The following is a 19,624-nucleotide window of genomic DNA, read 5'->3' on the forward strand; positions in this document are numbered from 1 at the left end:
CCCAGTGATCAAAACACAACACATAGCCACTGACACAGTCAATAACTAGACAGTGGTGCCTTACTGCTCACGTATGCCTTTGCACCACCCACATTCTGCCATTAAACACACAAGCACAACGAGAAGATTGTCTGCAGCCATCACCCTCCCACCCCCAGCCCCAGACCAATTCCTTGATGGCATGGACAATATCTTCTTCTGTAGCTCCCACAGTGTTGACCGCCACTTTGACTATAGGAGGTTCTCAATAAACCTAAACCTCCTGCAAATAGAGCTAAATAGCATAACTCGGGGTAGATATCTATATATAGACAGGGAAGTATGTAATAATCGTATTTTTCAACATCAATTAATGCTTGAAAACAAAGTCATTCTAGGCTGTGGGATTATACCCTTCTTCATTAGTCTTCTCCAAAACTTCATAGGGGAGCCTCCTAGGAATGGAGAAAAGTTACTAGACTAGCCTTGTTGTCAAACACCCTGACATTTGACATGACCTCTGGGATGTGAAGAGTCATTGAAATTGGTTTCTAAAACATTCTACACGTTCTAAAACATCCAATAGAGCCACATCAAAAAGAATAAACTAAGTTCTCATGGCTGGGTTTTAGATTTATGCAATCAAGAAAACACATCACATTTAAGCATTACCTATTTATCATAGAGATGATAAGACAGGAGTGTGGCACCTAGCAGACATTTATAAAATGTTGAACGGATCTAAACTCAAAATCAGGTAACGATTCTAACTCAGCCTCTGAGATTTGTCTCTGTCACCTTGGCCACATTTTTGATGCTCTCTGTGCACACATTCATCAGTCCTGCTTCTCACAAGAAAGCACACTTGCCCAAGGCTCACAGAGACCTGAGCAAGTTCTAGCACCGGTCCCTTTAGTTACTGTGTGGCCTCTAACAGGTCAGAATTCCCCAACAAACAGGTAAAAATCAGGCAACTGCTTCCCTCCCTGCTTGCCAGGATGGTGGCAAGAATAAGGTAAGATCACAGATGTGAACGTTTTGAAGGGTTTATTACACAGTCAATCCTACAGTAATGTTTATTTTGAAACTGCAAATTTGTTCTAGTATGATGGATAGATTACGGAACAATTTGAGGGTAACACAAAATTTTGTTTGCTTATATGTGATTTTATCTACCAAAAAAAAAAACCCCACTGAGAGAATGCTGAAAATTGCATCCAGCTAAACCTAGCAGTGTAAGAATAAACAAAATGCACACACCTCATCTACCAGCTCTCTGACTGTACCATCTAATTTAGCAAAACCACATCCATTCACAGCTGGTGCTACACTGACCCTCCTTCCACACTTTACAGTAACACAAATTGCAACCCTGCTAAAGCACTTCCACAGCAAACTGTGGGTCTTTTTCAAAGTAAGCTGCCACATTTATTGTAGAATTTATGTATTTCTTAACCACTGAGCATTTGTAAAATGTTGCTGTCATTTTATATCTGTCTTTCTGTGTGTCACTGAAGACATTTCTGAGTACTGTACCCCTCTTCCCATTTTTACTATAAATCCTATGGTTTTCATTGCCCGATTTTGCATATCGTAGTGATTTTTAGGAATCCATACACCATGTTATATAGCGGAACTGACTATAATTCAATTACTTGGCATCAAGAATTTTTAAATTCATAAAACCAGTTAAACATAGGAATTGTCACATCATTCTCTATTATAATTAACACATAAGTAGCAAGTCAAAAATCTTCATAGTAAAATTTGCTTTTCATATGTGTCAAGTCCCTATTTTATGGGTGTATTCACTACTCTAGATACTTAGCAGATAATTGAAATGATACTCAGTTTGGCCTATTAGAATTCTATTACTTACTAGATGAGTGGCTGGTTAGAAAACTAGACTTCTCTAAACAGTCAGAACTGTAAAAAAAAAAAATAGCTATTCTACTCTATATTTCTGACAAGATTTTTAATTGTGAGCTCATGATTATGATACAGAAACAACTATCATGATTTAAGAGAGAAAGAGGAAAGTCAGGGTTATAACCAAATTAAAATCACCAGAAAATTTCTTACAAATTCATTTAACAATATAGAAACTTATTTACATGGCAGTCATAGGTTTTTGTCATTTATTATGAACATAACTTTCCTTTGAACAATCTAAATGAGATTTTATTGACTGTCTCCAATTACCAAGTTGTCCTGATGTTAGGCATAGTTTCAAATTCCTAATGACTACCCGACACTGCCCTCAATATAAAAGTCTGGACTTCACTCTACCACACATAATCTCAGATATGAATTTATTCTCTTCCTTGATATCCTAACTCCTCCTCCATTCTCCAAGAGATCTGCCCCCAAATTTAATTCAAAAGGGATCCCTGAACAGCCTTTCTACCTCCTCCTGCTCCCCACTGCTCATCCTGGCCAATATAACTACTAGTCTCAATTCATCAGGAATCTGGGTAATGACTTTAAAACAAAGTCAGCAGCCATGGGTGGGTAGAGGGTAAGTGTTTAGTGAGAACAGACTCTTGATTCCCCTAATTTGATGCTCTTGGGATGTAAGGAAGCACTCTTGCTGCTCAAAGGCCTAGAAGAAAGAACACTGGACTGCATGTGGTCAGTGACTCAAGGAGAGAACACTGTTTCCACTACTGACCTTTGCAGTGAGCTGGCAGGATGTCAGGATGAATAAAACCAGCATCACCCAATCCCTCCTCCCTGATAAAGGATTTCTTCACCAGAAGACAATCTTTCATTGTGCTTTTAGAAGCAAAATGCAAAAAGAAACTATCCAAAACAAAGATAAACACTGACTGATGTGCCCATGACACATCAGAATGCAAGAAAAGAAAGAGCAGTGTCTTTGAAAATTGAAAAGCAAGAACAGTTCTTCAAATTTTTCTTACAGTTAATCCATTTTCCTACCATTTTATATTTATCTGGATAACCTAAAATGATTTTTCCACGTGGCTAAAATTGAAGTAGACTTTTGTGGATAAACTTTGAATACCTGTTGGCCTCACACCATCCAAATTTCTGACTGAAAAATGTGTGTCATCCTCTTGAACTGCATTCAACAAAAGCCACCTGCCAAGACTATGAGCTGGTCTCCAGGTCTCAGAGCTCAAGCAAGCGCTGGTATAATATGCACAGCTCTCTGAGCTGTAACCCCACACCCAGGGATAAATAATTGAGTGAGGTCTATTTAATGACAATGATACCTGGCCTCATAATTCATTTATCAGCTCCTCCTCTTGGTAATTAGAATAATAAGGTTTCATGGGCTTTCAAGAATACTTTCACAGTTAGGTGAAGGAGCACACTTTGGCCTAACTTACAAAATAGATAATTTACCCATAACACATGATACAACCCTGACTGCCCAGGGGAGTTAGGGCTTGCTAAATTGCCTTTGATACATTCTCATCCCAGGAAACATGTTCCCTGTTTGGGTTCCATTAAGTTGACTTTTCTTTCCTCTTGTTTTCAGTTTGACAGTATGATTGAGCAACTGATTTATTGCTGAGTAAATGAGAGACATTTCAAAACTTATCTTTAAAGCAACTATAATAAAAACTTGTATTCTTGAACACTTCCCAGCAAAGGGATAAGAAGTCTTTTCTTTTTTTTAAAAAAAAAAAATGTATTTTATTGATTTTTTACAGAGAGGAAGGGAGAGGGATAGAGAGTTAGAAACACCGATGAGAGAGAAACATCGATCAGCTGTCTCCTGCACACTCCCTACTGGGGATGTGCCCGCAACCAAGGTACATGCCCTTGACCGGAATCAAACCTGGGACCCTTGAGTCTGCAGGCTGACACTCTATCCACTGAGCCAAACCCGTTAGGGTGAGAAGTCTTTTCTTAATAAGCACATTTGTTAAGTTTTATGAGTTCCCTGTAAATTTTGGAGATTAAACCCTTATCAGAGATAACATTGGCAAGTATATTCTCCCATGCAGTGGGTTTTCTTGTTGTTTTGTTGATGGTTTCTTTTGCTTAATAGATTTTTATTTTGATATAGTCCCATTTGTCTATTTTCTCCTTAATTTCCATTGCCCTACGAGCTGTATCTATAAAGATATTGCTACAACATATGTCTGATATTTTGCTGCCTGTGGTTTCCTCTAAGATTTTTATTGTTTCCCATCTTATGTTTAAGTCCTTTATCCATTTTGAGTTTATTTTTGTGTATGGTGTAAGTTGGTGGTAAAGTTTCATTTTTTTGCATGTATCTGTCCAATTTTCCCAACACCATTTATTGAAGAAACTATCTTGACTCCATTGTTCTTCATCTTTGTTCTTCTTTCTCAGGATTGCTGTGGCTATTCAGGGTCTTTTTTATTCCATATGAATTTTGGGAGAGTTTGTTCTAGTTCTGTGAAATATGCCGTTGGTTTTTTAATGGGGATTGCATTGAATCTATAGATTGCTTTGGGTAGTATGGACATTTTAATGATGTCGATTCTACCAATCCATGAACATGGTATATTCTTCAATTTGTTTATGTCTTCCTCTATTTCTTTTTCTAATGTCCTGTAGTTTTCCAAATACAGATCTTTTACCTCCTTAGTTAAGTTTATTCCTAGGTATCTTGATTTTTTTGTTGCAATGGTAAATGGTTTTGTTTTTTTTTTATATTTCTCTTTCTGTAAGTTCATTATTGGTGTATAAAAAAAACATAGATTTCTGGGTGTTAATTTTGTATCCTGCTACATTGCTGAATTCATTTATTAAATCTAATAGTCTTTAGGGTTTTCTATGTACAATATCATGTCATCTACAAATAATGACAACTTAACAAAAGGAAGGTAAACAACCCAATCAAAGAATGGGCAAAGGACCTAAATAGACACTCTCCAAAAGAGGACATACAGAAGGCCAACAGACATATGAAAACATTCTCAAAGTCACTGTCACTAATTATCCTAGAGATGCAAATCAAAATGACAATGTGGTACCATCTCACACCTGTCAGAATGGCTATCATCAACAAATCAACAAATGCCAAGTGCTGGTGAGGATGCAAAGAAAAAGGAATCCTCATGCACTGCTGGTGGGAATGCAGACTTGTGCAGCCACTGTGGATAACAGTACCGAGTTTCCTCAAAAACTTAAAAATGGAACTCCCATTTGACCCAGCAATCCCACTCCTAGGGATATATCCAGAAATCAGAAACATCAGTCAGAAAGGATATATGCACCCTATGTTCATAGCAGCACAATTTACAATAGCTAAGATTTGGAAACAGCCTAAGTGCCCATCAGCAGATGAGTGGTTTAAAAAAAACAGTGGTACCTACACAATGTAATACTATGCTGCTATAAAAAAGAATGAACTTTTACCACTTGCAACAGCATGGGTGGAACTGGAGAGCATTATGCTAAGTGAAATAAGCCAGTCAGAGAAAAGATAAATATCACATGATCTCACTCATATGTAGATATAATGAACAACATAAACTGATGAACAAAAATAGATTCAGAGACAAGGTAACACTGAACAGACCATTCAACCTCAGAGAGAAGGTGGGGGAGGAGGGCGGTTAGAGATCAACCGAAGGACTTGTATGCATGCATAGTAGCATAGTCAATGGACACAAGACACTGGGGATGTGGGTGTTTGTCCTGGGGGGTGGGAGTAGTGGCCAGGGAGAGGTCAAAGGAAGAAAAAAAATAATATTGTAATAGCTATGTATGGGCCTGGGGGGGAGAAGGGGTACTTGAAATATCAGTGGGACCATTCTGTAAAATATATGATTGTCTAACCACAAAAATAAAATAATAAAAAAATAAGCACATTTGAAAAATTTGACCATTTAAGTTAACAAAAAATTAGAACTCTGATATCCCTAAAATATCATTGGGTAATTGAAAGAAAATTGCAGAGGTGAAAACTAGTCTAATGTGCAGAAACTAAAATAAGGACTATAGGCCTAGTAATAGAATTCCATGGTTAAACTGGTAGAATTATTCAAAGTCATTCTAAAATGGGAAGTGATTGTTCAAAACATGTTTTTATAAAGAGTATGCTAGCGGCAATAGTTGTAATGATTAAGATGCTCAGTTGCTTTCTCTATCAAGTAGAAATAATAACAGCGATTCCACTGGGTTTTCTCATACTTTATAGAAAATAATGCATGCATGTAAGAATGAACATAATGTATTCATGGCAAACAGTAAGGGCATTATAAATAGTACTCTATATATTTGTTAACTTGATAAATTGCCCTTGGTAAATAAAAATATCAGAAATAATCTGAAAACAAATAACAAATAAATAAAGAACAAGCAAAAATTTGCCTCTTCATTTATATTGCCTCTATGAATAGTCTATATGTCTAGCTTATGCTTCTATTTGTATAGCACCACTCACAGATTTTATATATATATATATATATATATATATATATATATATATATTATATGTTATTACATATTACATAGCACATATCACACAGCACATATCACATACCATACACCATATATCATGTATCATATACAGAGAGAGAAGAGACAGATAGAGAGAACCAAGACTTCTAAAGCTTTTATTAGCAATAAACTTTAAAATGATCTGTGCACAAAGAGTTCTTCAGGCAATATTTTTTACTAGCTCTGATGATACTCATGGAAATGTGTGAAAGCTAGATGTTAGTGTTGGTGAGTAAATAAAACAATGCTTGGATAGGTCAAATTTATATTAAGTTCAAAGTTACTACCCATGGAAATTCTTCAGACCTAGGAGGGCTTCTTTGCTCCTTGAAGCTATGAAACAATGTTCATTTTCATGATTGCCTTAAATGTCAAATAAAGATTCCAACACAATTTTGATTATACGCTAGAGATCAGTCAAGCATCTCAGAGTAATTTTAGATGAATCAAAGGTGAAATGACATAGATGGGCTTCAGTGGTTTAATTAAAAAAAGAAAGCACACTAGATCCTCTTCAACTCACTAAGTTTTATTCTAATTCTGCTCTGTACATGGTTAATTTAAGATGCAACCTATGATTTAAAATATATTCCTTTGATTAAAAATCATGAAAATGGAGAGAACCAAGATGGCGGCATAGGTTAACGCCGGAGATTGCTGCCTTGAAAAACCAAATCAAAATACACCTAAAAGACGGAATGGACATCATCCAGAACCACAGGAAGGCTGGCTGAGTGGAAATTCTACAACTAGGAGGAAAGAGAATATCATACCCAGACTCAGAGGAGGCGCAGTGCTGAAGTGAAATACTCAGGTACAGAGTGCGCTCGGAGCAGGCTGGCGGCGGAGGGCACGGTTGGTGCTTTCAATCGGGAAGGAGTCTCAGATTCTGAGCTCCAGATCCAGGCGAGTCTCTAGGGACCCAGACTCAAACAGGAGAAGCGGGACTGTCTGGCTTCAGTCGGAACTCGAAGGCAGCTTTCTCTCCGAGGTTTGCAGTGGTTGCTGGGACTCTGTGAGGCAGAGCCCCTAGGGACGGAACTGAGAGCCACCATAACTGCTCTCTCCTGCCCACCCTGTTGATCCCGAGCCCGAGCGACCCACCCGCCCCGCCCAAGACCTGCACAGAGCCATTTGCCGGATAGCCTCAGGCAAAGGCTAGATTAGCACCTCCCTAGAGGACAGAAGTTTTCCCACTGCAGACACAGCTGATTCTCACAGCCAGCTGGCCTGGAGGTCAAATCCCCCTAGTATTAACTACAACAATCAAGGCTTAACTATAGGAGGACTGTACACAAAGACCACTAGGGGTGCACCAAGAAAGCATAAAAAATGTGGAGACAAAGAAACAGGACAAAACTGTCAATGGAGGATATTCAGTTCAGAACCACATTTTTAAGGTCTCTCAAGAATTGTCTAGAAGCCACCGATAAAGTTATTGAGATCCTCAACAAATCTAATGAGACCCTCGATGTTATGATAAAGAACCAACTAGAAATTAAACATACATGGACTGAAATAACGAATATTATACAGACTCCCAACAGCAGACCAGAGGACCGCAAGAATCAAGGCAAAGATTTGAAATGCGAAGAAGCTAAAAACACCCAACCGGAAAAGCAAAATGAAAAAAGAATCCGAAAATACGAAGATAGTGTAAGGAGCCTCTGGGACAGCTTCAAGCGTACCAACATCAGAATTATAGGGGTGCCAGAAGATGAGAGAGAGCAAGATATTGAAAACCTATTTGAAGAAATAATGACAGAAAACTTCCCCTACCTGATGAAAGAAATAGACTTACAAGTCCAGGAAGCACGAAGAACCCCAAACAAAAGGAATCCAAAGAGGACCACACCAAGACACATCATAATTAAAATGCCAAGAGCAAAAGACAAAGAGAGACTCTTAAGAGCAGCAAGAGAAAGAAACTCAGTTACCTACAAGGGAGTACCCATACGACTGTCAGCTGATTTCTCAACAGAAACTTTGCAGGCCAGAAGGGAATGGCAAGAAATATTCAAAGTGATGAATACCAAGAACCTACAACCAAGATTACTTTATCCAGCAAAGCTATCATTCAGAACTGAAGGTCAGATAAAGAGCTTCACAGATAAGGAAAAGCTAAAGGAGTTCCTCACCACCAAACCAGTATTATATGAAATGCTGAAAGGTATCCTTTAAGAAGAGGAAGAAGAAGAAAAAGGTAAATTATGAACCACAAACATGCATCTATCAACAAGTGAATCTAAGAATCAAGTGAATAAATAATCTGGTGATCATAATAGAATCAGGGACATAGAAAGGGAATGGACTATTCTTGGCGGGGAAAGGGGTGTGGGAGATGCGGGAAGAGACTGGACAAAAATCGTGCACCTATGGATGAGGACAGTGGGTGGGGAGTGAGGGCAGATGTTGGGGCGGGAACTGGGAGGAGGGGAGTTATGGAAGGAAAAAAGAGGAACAAATGTAATAATCTGAACAATAAAGATTTAATTAAAAAAATAAAATAAAATATATTCCTTTGTATTATAATAGCAATGGAGTGGGAGAGAGGACCATATAGATTTCCTGAGGAGCTAAAGCTTTTGCTGACTTTAAGATATTTGTCACAGCACAAACTCATTTTCCGCCACAGAAGGACATCAAAAAATTCTAAGTTTGTCAGCAGAGATAATGTACAACAAAGTTACATAATGAACTCTTTCTCAGAGGAAAGAATTATAGTAACTTTATAAATATCTCTCCAGATAGTCTTATTAATCTCTATAGTAAGGATTTTTGCTTCATTTTTGTCTTTGTTTTAATGAATCAATCCAGCATGCAATTAGCAGGGGTGGTATTATGTGGACTGTGAACAATTAGGCCATATCCCTAGACATCTAGGTATATTCCAGCCTACATTACTGTTTTGTTTTGTCTTTTAGCAGAAATGAGACTTGGGAAGAATGTGACCATAAAGTCACAAATGAATCTTAAGATCAGGAGTCCAAGAGGAATAAGATAAGCTAAATCTAAAACTTACCTCAACTACTCTCATCACTGAAGACTTGGAAAATGGCAGTGTTCCTCCCACCCCTAGGTCCCCCACTCGCCTATACTGTAGGAAAACTATTCTCAGAAATAGATAAAAATAGCCCTGAAAATATAAATTGCTGTACATAGCTGTAAGAGGAACCCATCCAAAATTCTAGTCAATAAGCAAATTTGTTTCATTTTTATTATACTTTCATTCCTCCTTTTAGTTGACCATTTTTTTTCTCTATGTATTTATTCAGTATGTTTTATGTTCTTAGGAATGTGTTCAGTGCTTTAAAAGAAATAAAAGAAACATGTAGATTCCTTCATAAAGCTTAAACTCTATTAAGAAAAATGAGTTATAAGCCCATAAAATTGTTATATAACAGTGCTGTGCAGCCTTGAAGTGAAAAGGGAATAGATAGGGGAGGCTTCTCATTGAAGATATTGTAGATGAGGTAAGAACTAAGCTGGACATTAAAGGGCTGGTAGAATCTGAGTAGGCAGAGAAGGGCATTCTAGGCATCGGTTTGCCAGAATTTCCCCAACAAAGGCGATATTTCCACCATGAATCACATATTCAATCTTATATTCTTAGATACACTGACATTCAGCTTTTCACAAGGCCATTTACAGGGCTTTGATAGACAGACTGTGCTAATTCTGGTGGTTCATGTGCATTTTAATCAAATGCATCTAATCACATCTGAATACTGTGAAACAGGAGGATGCACAGGGTGCTGCCTCAGAGTGAGAGGAGCCATTCTGCATTAAAAGTATGGGTAAATATTCCTGTACATGACTTATGTGTTCATATTTATACTTTGATATGCATGTCTAAGTATTCTGAAATATTTTTTCACATTTTGTGTGGTAATATTTAGGAGTGCTAAAAAGCCTTAGTGTTCTGTTAAAACTGGGTGTTCTGCCTTTTGATCCATGAGTGGGCAAGAAATTTAAAATGATGGCAGTTCAGTGAGCTCTGAAAATAACCGACTACCTGGTAAATTTGATTGCTGCCCCATGACGAACTTAGATCTGAAGTTCTGTCCTCAGCACTTGGCAACACAACACCCACAGAGCCACACCCTGCTCCTATACTGTGTTGACTTGCAGTCTTAATATTCCACAGTTTGCTCCCATAGCTTCCCTTCTAACTTTTCCTGATCCCTGTGACCAATCACTGGTCAAAAAGAACTATAATAGTGTATACATAAATATAAAAATTAATCATCCAAGAAGTCACATATCTTTATGTAGATACCTGTGTGTATGTGTAGTAGTCTGTGCAATAGTATATACATATACACATTTGTATACATGTGTATATGTAAACTCATACATATATATTGTGAAAACATAATTAACATGACTATTTAAAAAGAAGTGTTAATTAAATTTTCAGCACTGCAAAAGGGAAACTTAGACAAATTATATTTGATGTATAAATTCTTTTCTTTTCTTTCTTTCATATAATTTATGATATTCTAATATAATGTCTTTCAAATACTTACTTTCAGTATATGTATTTTAGTGAGACTTAACCACTTTTATTCCATAGCAACAAGCTTATTTAAGTCCCTCCAAAATCGTATTCCATTTGCCATTCCTTGGTCATATACCGAAAGACATCCTCAAAAATGCCTTGATTGTTCTCTTAAAATAAACCTAATCAAGTAAAGGGTTATCTTCACAATTAGTATCTTCACAATTAGTACCTATCTGAGAACTGGATGACATTCCCCCAAAACAACCAGGGAACATTTCTCAAATTAATCTTAATTTGTACTTATCGATACACATTTGCTATTCTTTCATTGTTATTGTATTATGTCAAATATATTTGAAAGGATTTCTTCCTAAATAATTTTAACTAATAATTAATGAATTTCTCTGTTTAATCACCCTTCAAGAATAATATATTTATAGACAGCTGAAATTCTAAAGAGTGCAAGGTAAATTGCTATCAAAAATTGGAGGGTAGAGTACCCTAGCACGCTGCAAAACAAAACAAAACAAAACAAAAAACTGATGCAGTGTGTGTTACCATATATAACACATTGAATGATAAGACTCTAGGAAATAAAGTACAATGAAATGAAATTAAGATAATAGTAACCACACTTTATCTATTCGGAAAAAAAAAACTTTAGAACTTTCCTATGTCTAATATTGTCTTAATTATAATTATTATTATCTTACAGTATACTGTAGAAAAACCCCTGTTTGTTTTAATTTGAGGGTATTTGAATTCTGGATGAATAGATGTTTGTAGAAAGTAGTGAATACAATTGATTGCCAAGATTCTTGTGAAGTATCTTTCAATATTAGCATTTTTAGATCAATTTTCCCAGTATCATTATACCAACTATCTGGGCAGAATGTCAAGCTGATTTAACGAGGCTGTGTGCTTGAGATTTTGAGGTTGGTGCAAGCATCATAAATTCCTTAACAACTCTTCAAAAGGGATGAGGCCTGTGGGCCACCTGAAAAGGCTGCCAAATTAAGGTGAAGAATAGGACATCTCCATGTAACTATGGTAAAATGGTGCCATACAGGTAAGAAAGATTAAGTAAATCATGACATAAATAAAGGAGGAGAATTTTTGGTAGGGTTAGGGTTAGGGTTAGGCGCTTGAGGGAGGCAACCGATCAATGTGTCTCTCAGGTCGATGTTTTTTTCTTTCTCTCCTCCCCGCCCTCCTTCTTCTTCCCTTTCACTCTGAAAAGCAATAGACAAGGTGTCCTGGGGGTGAGGATTAAAAAAATAAAATAAAATGGCTTCTACACAACTGCCAGTCCCATGCAATAGTATACTTGGAACGTACCCTAACATGTAGACTCCTAAAGTGTGAGAACTGCTCCCTCCCCCAAATAAGCTTCTTTAAATATCTAGCTAAGTGTTGCTTTTTTAAAAAACTGTTTTTTATGTGACTAAGCACAGAAGCATTTTTATTTTAAATGAATGCTTTATATGGAAGTACATTGTGTAGAAGAGAGAAACCGTAGGTCTCCTCTGCTTGAAGTTGGCATTGAGGCCGAGCAGCCCTCCTACCTCCGCCTCCCTTGGGTTGAAGGGATTTCACCAAACCACTTGAACTCTGAGGATAGCTGTTTGAAAACCTTAGGCCACAGTCCAACCCCTTCATTCTATAAATAAATAAGCCCAGGCTCATAGAGGTGAAATTAGAGATAGAGCTTAGATCAGAGTCCATGTCTCTTTAATTTTCAATCCAAATCCTATTCTATTCTACTAAAACAAAATAAAGTGGTTACTTATTTAGGTTTAGTCATGAGGGCTTTTAATCTACAACCTAGAATGTTCTGATATAGTGAAAAGTTTTAGGTTTCAGGATGAGTAATAAGTAGAGCTGTTATTTTCCACCCAGGTGTTGCGTTTCACCTGTGGTGGCTGCTACCTGGTTAGTGTGGCCACCTCTTATAGGCAGGACAGATCTAGTCACCTAACATCTGAGTTAAACCCATAAGGATGGCAATCAGTGTATTTGAATTTTGTAGATCAAAATGTAACATGGGCATCCAATTTATCTACTGTTTGACAAGTGCCTACTAGGTATCAAGCCTTATGCTGTAACCTTGGACAAGTTTCTTAACCTTGGCATCCATGAGTTTTCCTGACCCATAAGTTGAGATAATAGTAGTAGTACTTCTCAGAGTTATAGAAAGGATTAAATCAGTTAATAGACCTAAAGCACTGAGAATGGTGCCTGGTACATACTAATTATTTTATAAATGTTAGCTATTATTCATTAACTATCATAATTTCATTTATCACTTGCAACTATCCTTCAAGGTAGGTATTATTCTTTCATATATAGAAAACAAAGCTCAGAGAGGATAAATTAAAAAAAAAATAAGAATGGGAGGATGCAGGGAGGTCAAGTAAGGAAGAATGTTATATGAATGACTAGCTGACAGTTTCCAGCACCCGTTTGAATGGAAATGAAATCCTAAAAGTAACTTTCTTGGCCTCACTGTGTGTTTCATTAATAAATCACCAGGCCTAGTCAGCCAATGGGCAGCTTCCAGAAATACTGGGTCAAAAATTAAAGCAGTCAGTATCATGGCTAAATAAACATTTTTGGCCCTAGCCAGTTTTTGGCTCAGTGGTTAGAGAGTTGGCCTGTGGACTGAAGGGTCCCAGGTTCAATTCTGACCAAGGGCACATGCCCGCTTTGCGGGCTGGATCCCCAGTGTGGGGCGTGCAGGAGGTAGCCAATCAATAATTCTCTCTCATCATTGATGTTTCTGTCTCTATCTCCTTCTCCCTTCCTCTCTGAAATTAATAAAAAATATATTTTTAAAAAAATAAATAAATAAACATTTTTGTTATCCAAATAAATATTTTTTTAAGTGACTTCTACTGCCCTGGCTGGTTTGGCTCAGTGATTACAGTGCCAGCTGCGGACAGGAGGGTTAGGGTTAGGGTATTTCCCAGCTACGAGTACATGCTCTATTCTGGCACCAAGCTAAGTGTGTTACATGAATTATCTCACTTGATGATTCCCATAATCCTCAAAATTCATGTAATTTCATAAGGAACCATAAGAACTACATAATTCATTTAAAACTGCACAGCTATTAAGTGGAAGATCTGAAATTCAAGCTTAAGTCTGAAGCCCATGTATGCTCCACTGCCGCACACGGGAGAAACAGGCCAGGGGGTGCGGGGGATGGATTTCTAGCACTCCAACAGGTGGGAAGGGAAGAGATGCTCTTTGGCATTCTTGCACAATTGCATACCAGGCTTGGAAAGGTCACAATATTATCGCTTTCCAGTTGTGTGACTTGACTTTCTATTTACAGTCACCTATGGTTCTCAGGTTTGGGGATTTCAAGGCCAATAATATTTCAAAATATATTTTGGGAGTCAACATAAGGCTGCCAATCTTCTATTTTGCCAAGTAAAGATATTTTTAAACCTATCATTTAGCATCATTGACACTTCAGTGAATGAAAACTTTTAACACACATAAGCGCACATGCACACACATTTGTAAGTCCATGGAACTAGGAATGTTGCTTGCCTTTGCCTTCTCTCGCGGCTGGTGTGTACATGCGGACACGCAGGAGTTCCCAGCAACAATCGTGTGATGCAGTGTGCTGGGAAAATCATTATTTGAAACTTGGAAAACCTTACTCCACAACACAAAACAATACCATTATAAATGGTGACTAGGTTCCCTTCCTCACAAGGTAGATCTAGACTATCTTATTTTGAACATGAGGTGAGGCCCTAGAAGGTTAAGCAATTTCCTTAAATAACACACAAGCTTTTTCAGAGCCAAGACTAGAAGTGAGTTATCCTGACTTCATTCTCTTTTCATCACCAGGGACAATAATACTATCACTTTCACTAGATATATAAAATAACATTTAACATTGTAAGTTTAATAGGCTTTTGGAGGGATAGCTTTGGAAATGCACCACTATTTTTTAAAATGGTTGTGTGAAAAATGCAACCTGTAGCAGGAACATTTACGCAAACATGACTGTTATCACAGACACATTCCCTTTTTTACACCCCGCCTCCCCCAACCACCATGGCAAGAGAGCAGGGGGGATCCACTTCTATCCTCCAGAAAAGGATAAGCATTTGACTTTTAATATCAGGAGATTATAAATCTGTGTGTCTCTGAGTACATTTGCCCCTCATCAGTACTCAATATAAGAGTAAAATCGGGTCACTGTCATGTAACCAGGGACTAGTCATTAACATAGCCCTTAAGTTAGAATCTTATTTCCTGTGCTGTTGGCTTAGCATCCTCCCTGCATTTTAAAGAAAGCCATCACCTAAAATATCACTTGAGGCTGGTACTCTGTAGAGAAATAAGAGTGTGCAATCTACACAAACTTGTAAAATTCAAATGTATCTTTTTCAGAGGGATAGTAATGAATGTATTAAACTAAGAAAACTCTTAGTTCAAGGAATAAACGATCAAAGGTGACCACAGGGATGATAAGACTCCAAACAATAAATTTGCTTATAGTTTTAAGTTTGTAGTTATTAGCCCAGCCTCTCTAGTGATGACATATATATGACATATTATACGTGTATGTATGACCATGATCATTACATACAATGAGTATTATATGTATAAGTATTATTTATGTGACATATAATATATAGCATTACATGTTAAATATAGGTAATACACAAAGGATTTAGAAAACCAATATCAAATAAAGCATTTCTAATTATGAAAAGTGGCATCCTACTTGAGAACTTCAATTTTCTTCTCCATTTTCCAAGGCTTGCATTTGACATTAGCAATCATTTGTCTTTGCTCATCTAACTCTGCCTTCAATCTTTCCAATTCCTCTTCATCAATTTCATCATCTTCGTCCCTTTAAAAGGAAAAAAACTTAATAAATTTATGTCTTACTTGACTTCCAAACTTAAAGAAAAATGAGATCAGAAACTCAGTCATTTATCAACTTGGCTGTACATAGTGGCTACTGATATCCATAAGCATTGGGGCTTGCCCCTGAACACAGATTCAGGATTTCTGGAATTCCCATAACTTTAAAGAATAGCATTTACATTCTGATGGCCTGAAACTAAGCTGTTCTGATATAAATAGTCCACAGACTCAAACTCTCAGAATAGTTACAGATCTATCATTCAGATTATTTTCTCTCCTCTTTGTTCCTTATACATTGCCCCTGCCAATTCCATATTTCATTTTTAAACTTTATTTTTCAGTAAGGATAGTAAATAAGAGATGAAGATGTCTTTGAAGTGCCCTTAAATTTTTCAAGTTAGCTTTGACTCCAGAGAAAGAGAGAAAAATTGAAATGGGAAAAAATAAAAAATTCGTTTCTCAAAGCTCACTTAACCTTGTAATTAAGCTCAAAACTTCAATTGATAAAATTCAATTTGAATTATATTTTGTGGAAGTAAGTCCTTTGAAGAAGCTTTCAAGGGAATTTAGTTTCTTACTGAGCAAATGAGCTATTTCTTTTCTGTGTTCCTTGTATTGTTAAAATATTATAGGGTCCAGAACTCGAAGAAAATGAAATGAAAACATGAGCAACATAATTTTAAATGGAGGAATGTCATGCCATATTGTAGAGATCAATTTTTTTGGTAATATTGTTTCTTCAAACTCACCTTTTTGTACTTAATATTGCAATGCTGGGTCTGGGATTCTAGGGCACATTTCTGCTTTGTCAGCTGGCTCAGTACTAGGTTGCCAATAGGTTGATACTAAGAAGGAACTTGGTCTTTCCTTTAGTTTTGCTTGCTCCTCTGGGGTGATGCTCCCTCCTTATCAATGCTTCTCCCCTGTAGGAGCTTCAGGGCTCCCACAGCTGCATGGGACTCTAGTTGGCCAATGTTTCCAACACTAGCAGGATGAGCTTTATCACTTGAGCACGTCCCCTCTGCAGTGGTTGATAGCTCTGTAGGTCCCTTCTCGATGCTTCTCAGTTTTAATTTCAATCTCTTTTCATTGATCTTCTAGCCTTGCCCTTGGGTGGTAGCTATTTCCTAAAGTTGCTATCACCATGATATGTTAGTGCTCTCTTTTCACTTTTCCAGTAACCTAGTTAACAATTATTTATTATTTATTAAGTAGTCCCTCTGTTAAGTGCTCTTGGTTTAATTAACTGTTGAAATTTTTTTCTACTAACTAGACCCTCACAAAGACATTGGGATCTCACTCAGAGTTAGTCAAAAACATATTTTGCTGCTCACTAAGTTTTATGACTAAACACAGTAGGAATATGGCAAAAGCTGTTTTTGAAACTTCCAGTTGAGAAACACAAGGACATACCCATAGTTTTATAAGTCACCCTATAAAGTGACTTTGCAATCTCCTCTCTTACTCACCAACCCATATTTAATCATATCATGATTGCTAAAACAAAATTTCATATTAACCTTCCCAAATAGCACTTCCTGTTGACAGTTGGGTTTTTGGCCAATTCAGATATTTTTGCTTAGAATAGTTATCCTGACTCAAGAGAACTATAAAAGGACACTCGACTAAAATGCAACTCTGATTGCCATTAGGTTATTTCTGTCGTAATTACTTGGTGTTTACTATACAAAAATCTTATGGTGACATAAATACCTGAGGATATTTTTAGTACATCTACAGCCAGTTTGCTTTTTAATTTGCCAAATTAGAATAATATGTGAGTTGGTTTGTCCCGGGAGGAAACATACATTTTAGTAAAAATTACTCAAAATATTATTTCCAAGTAGACAGAGACTAAACCTAAACTATATAGATAATTGTTTTACTGAAATCTTTATGGAAACTATCAAAAAGAAAATATATATGTGTGTCAAGAAACTATCAAAAATGTATTCAATTAGAAAACCAAAAAGGATTTAAGATTAATAATTCAATTGCTTGATATTTTAAGTCTTTAACTTGTCCACCCTCCCAAAATAATTCACAATATTTACACTTAAGTACTTTAGAGCTTAATATTACTGAGTGTCCATTAAGAATCATACAAAACAGTACCTGATTTAATCCAGCATCATAAAAGAATGAAAGAATGATCTATTCAATATGCTAGTATAGATTTACCATGCAACTAAACCTTATTTCTTTAATACCAATTTTTAGAAACCACTTAATAGAAACCTAATAACACTAATTACATGCTTTACTGATATTTTAAACCCAGTACATACTTAATATGTGTAACCTATCCAAATTCTATGATTCCTTCAAAAATCATAATAAATATTTTCAATAACCCCTTTTCTGATTATCCCTATGAGAATAGTTTTCTCTTCTCTAACACTTCTAACCTCTTTGTACTTCTTCTGTGGCACATTTATACTGTCTTGTTCCATAATATTTTGTGTCTATGTGGCCTCTCCCTTATCTATATTATAAATTTCTGAAGAATGCAGGCAATTGCATGTTCATATCCATGTATTCCAAAGACATGAGCAAATTATCTTCCACAGAAGTGGAGCTGGATAAATATTTATTGAATGTGTTTATATATAGAATTTTTTTGGATGATGTGTTATTATTAACCCATGTGCTTGAAGTTTACTGAAATATAACAATGTCTTCCAGTATGGTATGTAAAGACATTTATTCCTACATTAATTGATCCCAGACTGGTACATTTTTTAAGCTTTTGTTGTTAATGGTTGATGGCTGCAGGTGAATCATGCTGTGCTATAAGGTAGGGCTGTTGGATGAGCTACCTTCACATATTATTAAAATATTTTCACCAGTATTACAGGGAAACTGCTTTTCTAGGAACCACTCAAAAAAAGTGCTAATCATATTAAAAGAATATAGCACAAACATGCTTCATCTTCTAAAATTTAGGGCTAATTTATGCAAGCATGGCTTTCTATCTTAAGTTTGATTTCTTTAAACAACAGATGTTAGGAAAAAGGAGGCATAATATGCTGAATTTCTCACTGCTATGAACATATTACTTATTCACTTAAAACTGGGTCAAGAATAACCTGTAATCTTATTAGAAATATTCCAAAATGTCTAACAGGGCAGTGTTTTTTTAACCATCTCCAAAGATAGCATTATAACCTTGGTTTTAGTTGGTTTCAAATGTTTGGTCAGCAACAAGGGAAATTCCCTAAGGTGTTTCACTTGAACATTTAAATTTTAAAAGACGATGAATTAACTAACCTAAATAAATGTGCGCTGATTTGCCTACTAATCTTTCTCAAAATATATCTGCTAACACATTCTTTTTTAAATGATACTTGTCTTCAAAATGAACAATAGAAAATGGACCTTTAAACAGATATCAGAACTATCGATCATCCCAAATAATGTATGATACTATTCAAAATAGTTGCACAAATTTTAACAACAGCATTATAACTGGCAAAACCCATGAAGACGAAGTTCATTTTAGCCGAGTTTGGCTCTGTGGAGGAGTGGGGAGGTAGGGAAGCAGGGGTGGGTTTCTGAGGACCAGCTAAGGATGAACACTGTCAAAGGAACAAGATTCCCTCAAGCAACAGGGGCCAAGACCTGGCTGATTCTTATAGTCCAATCCCTAGAGGTTGAGCAGCTGGCATGAGTGCCTTAAGCAAACTGAGAAAGCAGAGAAATTCCCACCCAACTCACTTTTTTAAAAGGACCTCTTATCAGTGGAGAGCAGAGGCAAATTCTAGAGTACAACCTGTGTCGTGCATATGTATTGGTGAT

The 19,624-nt window shown here is 36.6% G+C and overlaps 1 protein-coding gene across 1 annotated transcript in view; it reads right to left on the reverse strand.

Moving 5' to 3' along the window:
- TMC1 (transmembrane channel like 1) overlaps window positions 1–19,624 on the reverse strand; it is a 122,412-nt gene that overhangs the window by 67,340 nt on the left and 35,448 nt on the right. The window contains exon 4 of the mRNA XM_036329113.1: window positions 15,681–15,809. Within this exon, the coding sequence (XP_036185006.1) occupies window positions 15,681–15,809 (129 nt within the window). The remainder of the gene's footprint in view (window positions 1–15,680; window positions 15,810–19,624) is intronic.

The sequence above is a fragment of the Myotis myotis genome, unplaced genomic scaffold (assembly GCF_014108235.1).
Source record: "Myotis myotis isolate mMyoMyo1 unplaced genomic scaffold, mMyoMyo1.p scaffold_m19_p_12, whole genome shotgun sequence".
NCBI lineage: Eukaryota > Metazoa > Chordata > Mammalia > Chiroptera > Vespertilionidae > Myotis > Myotis myotis.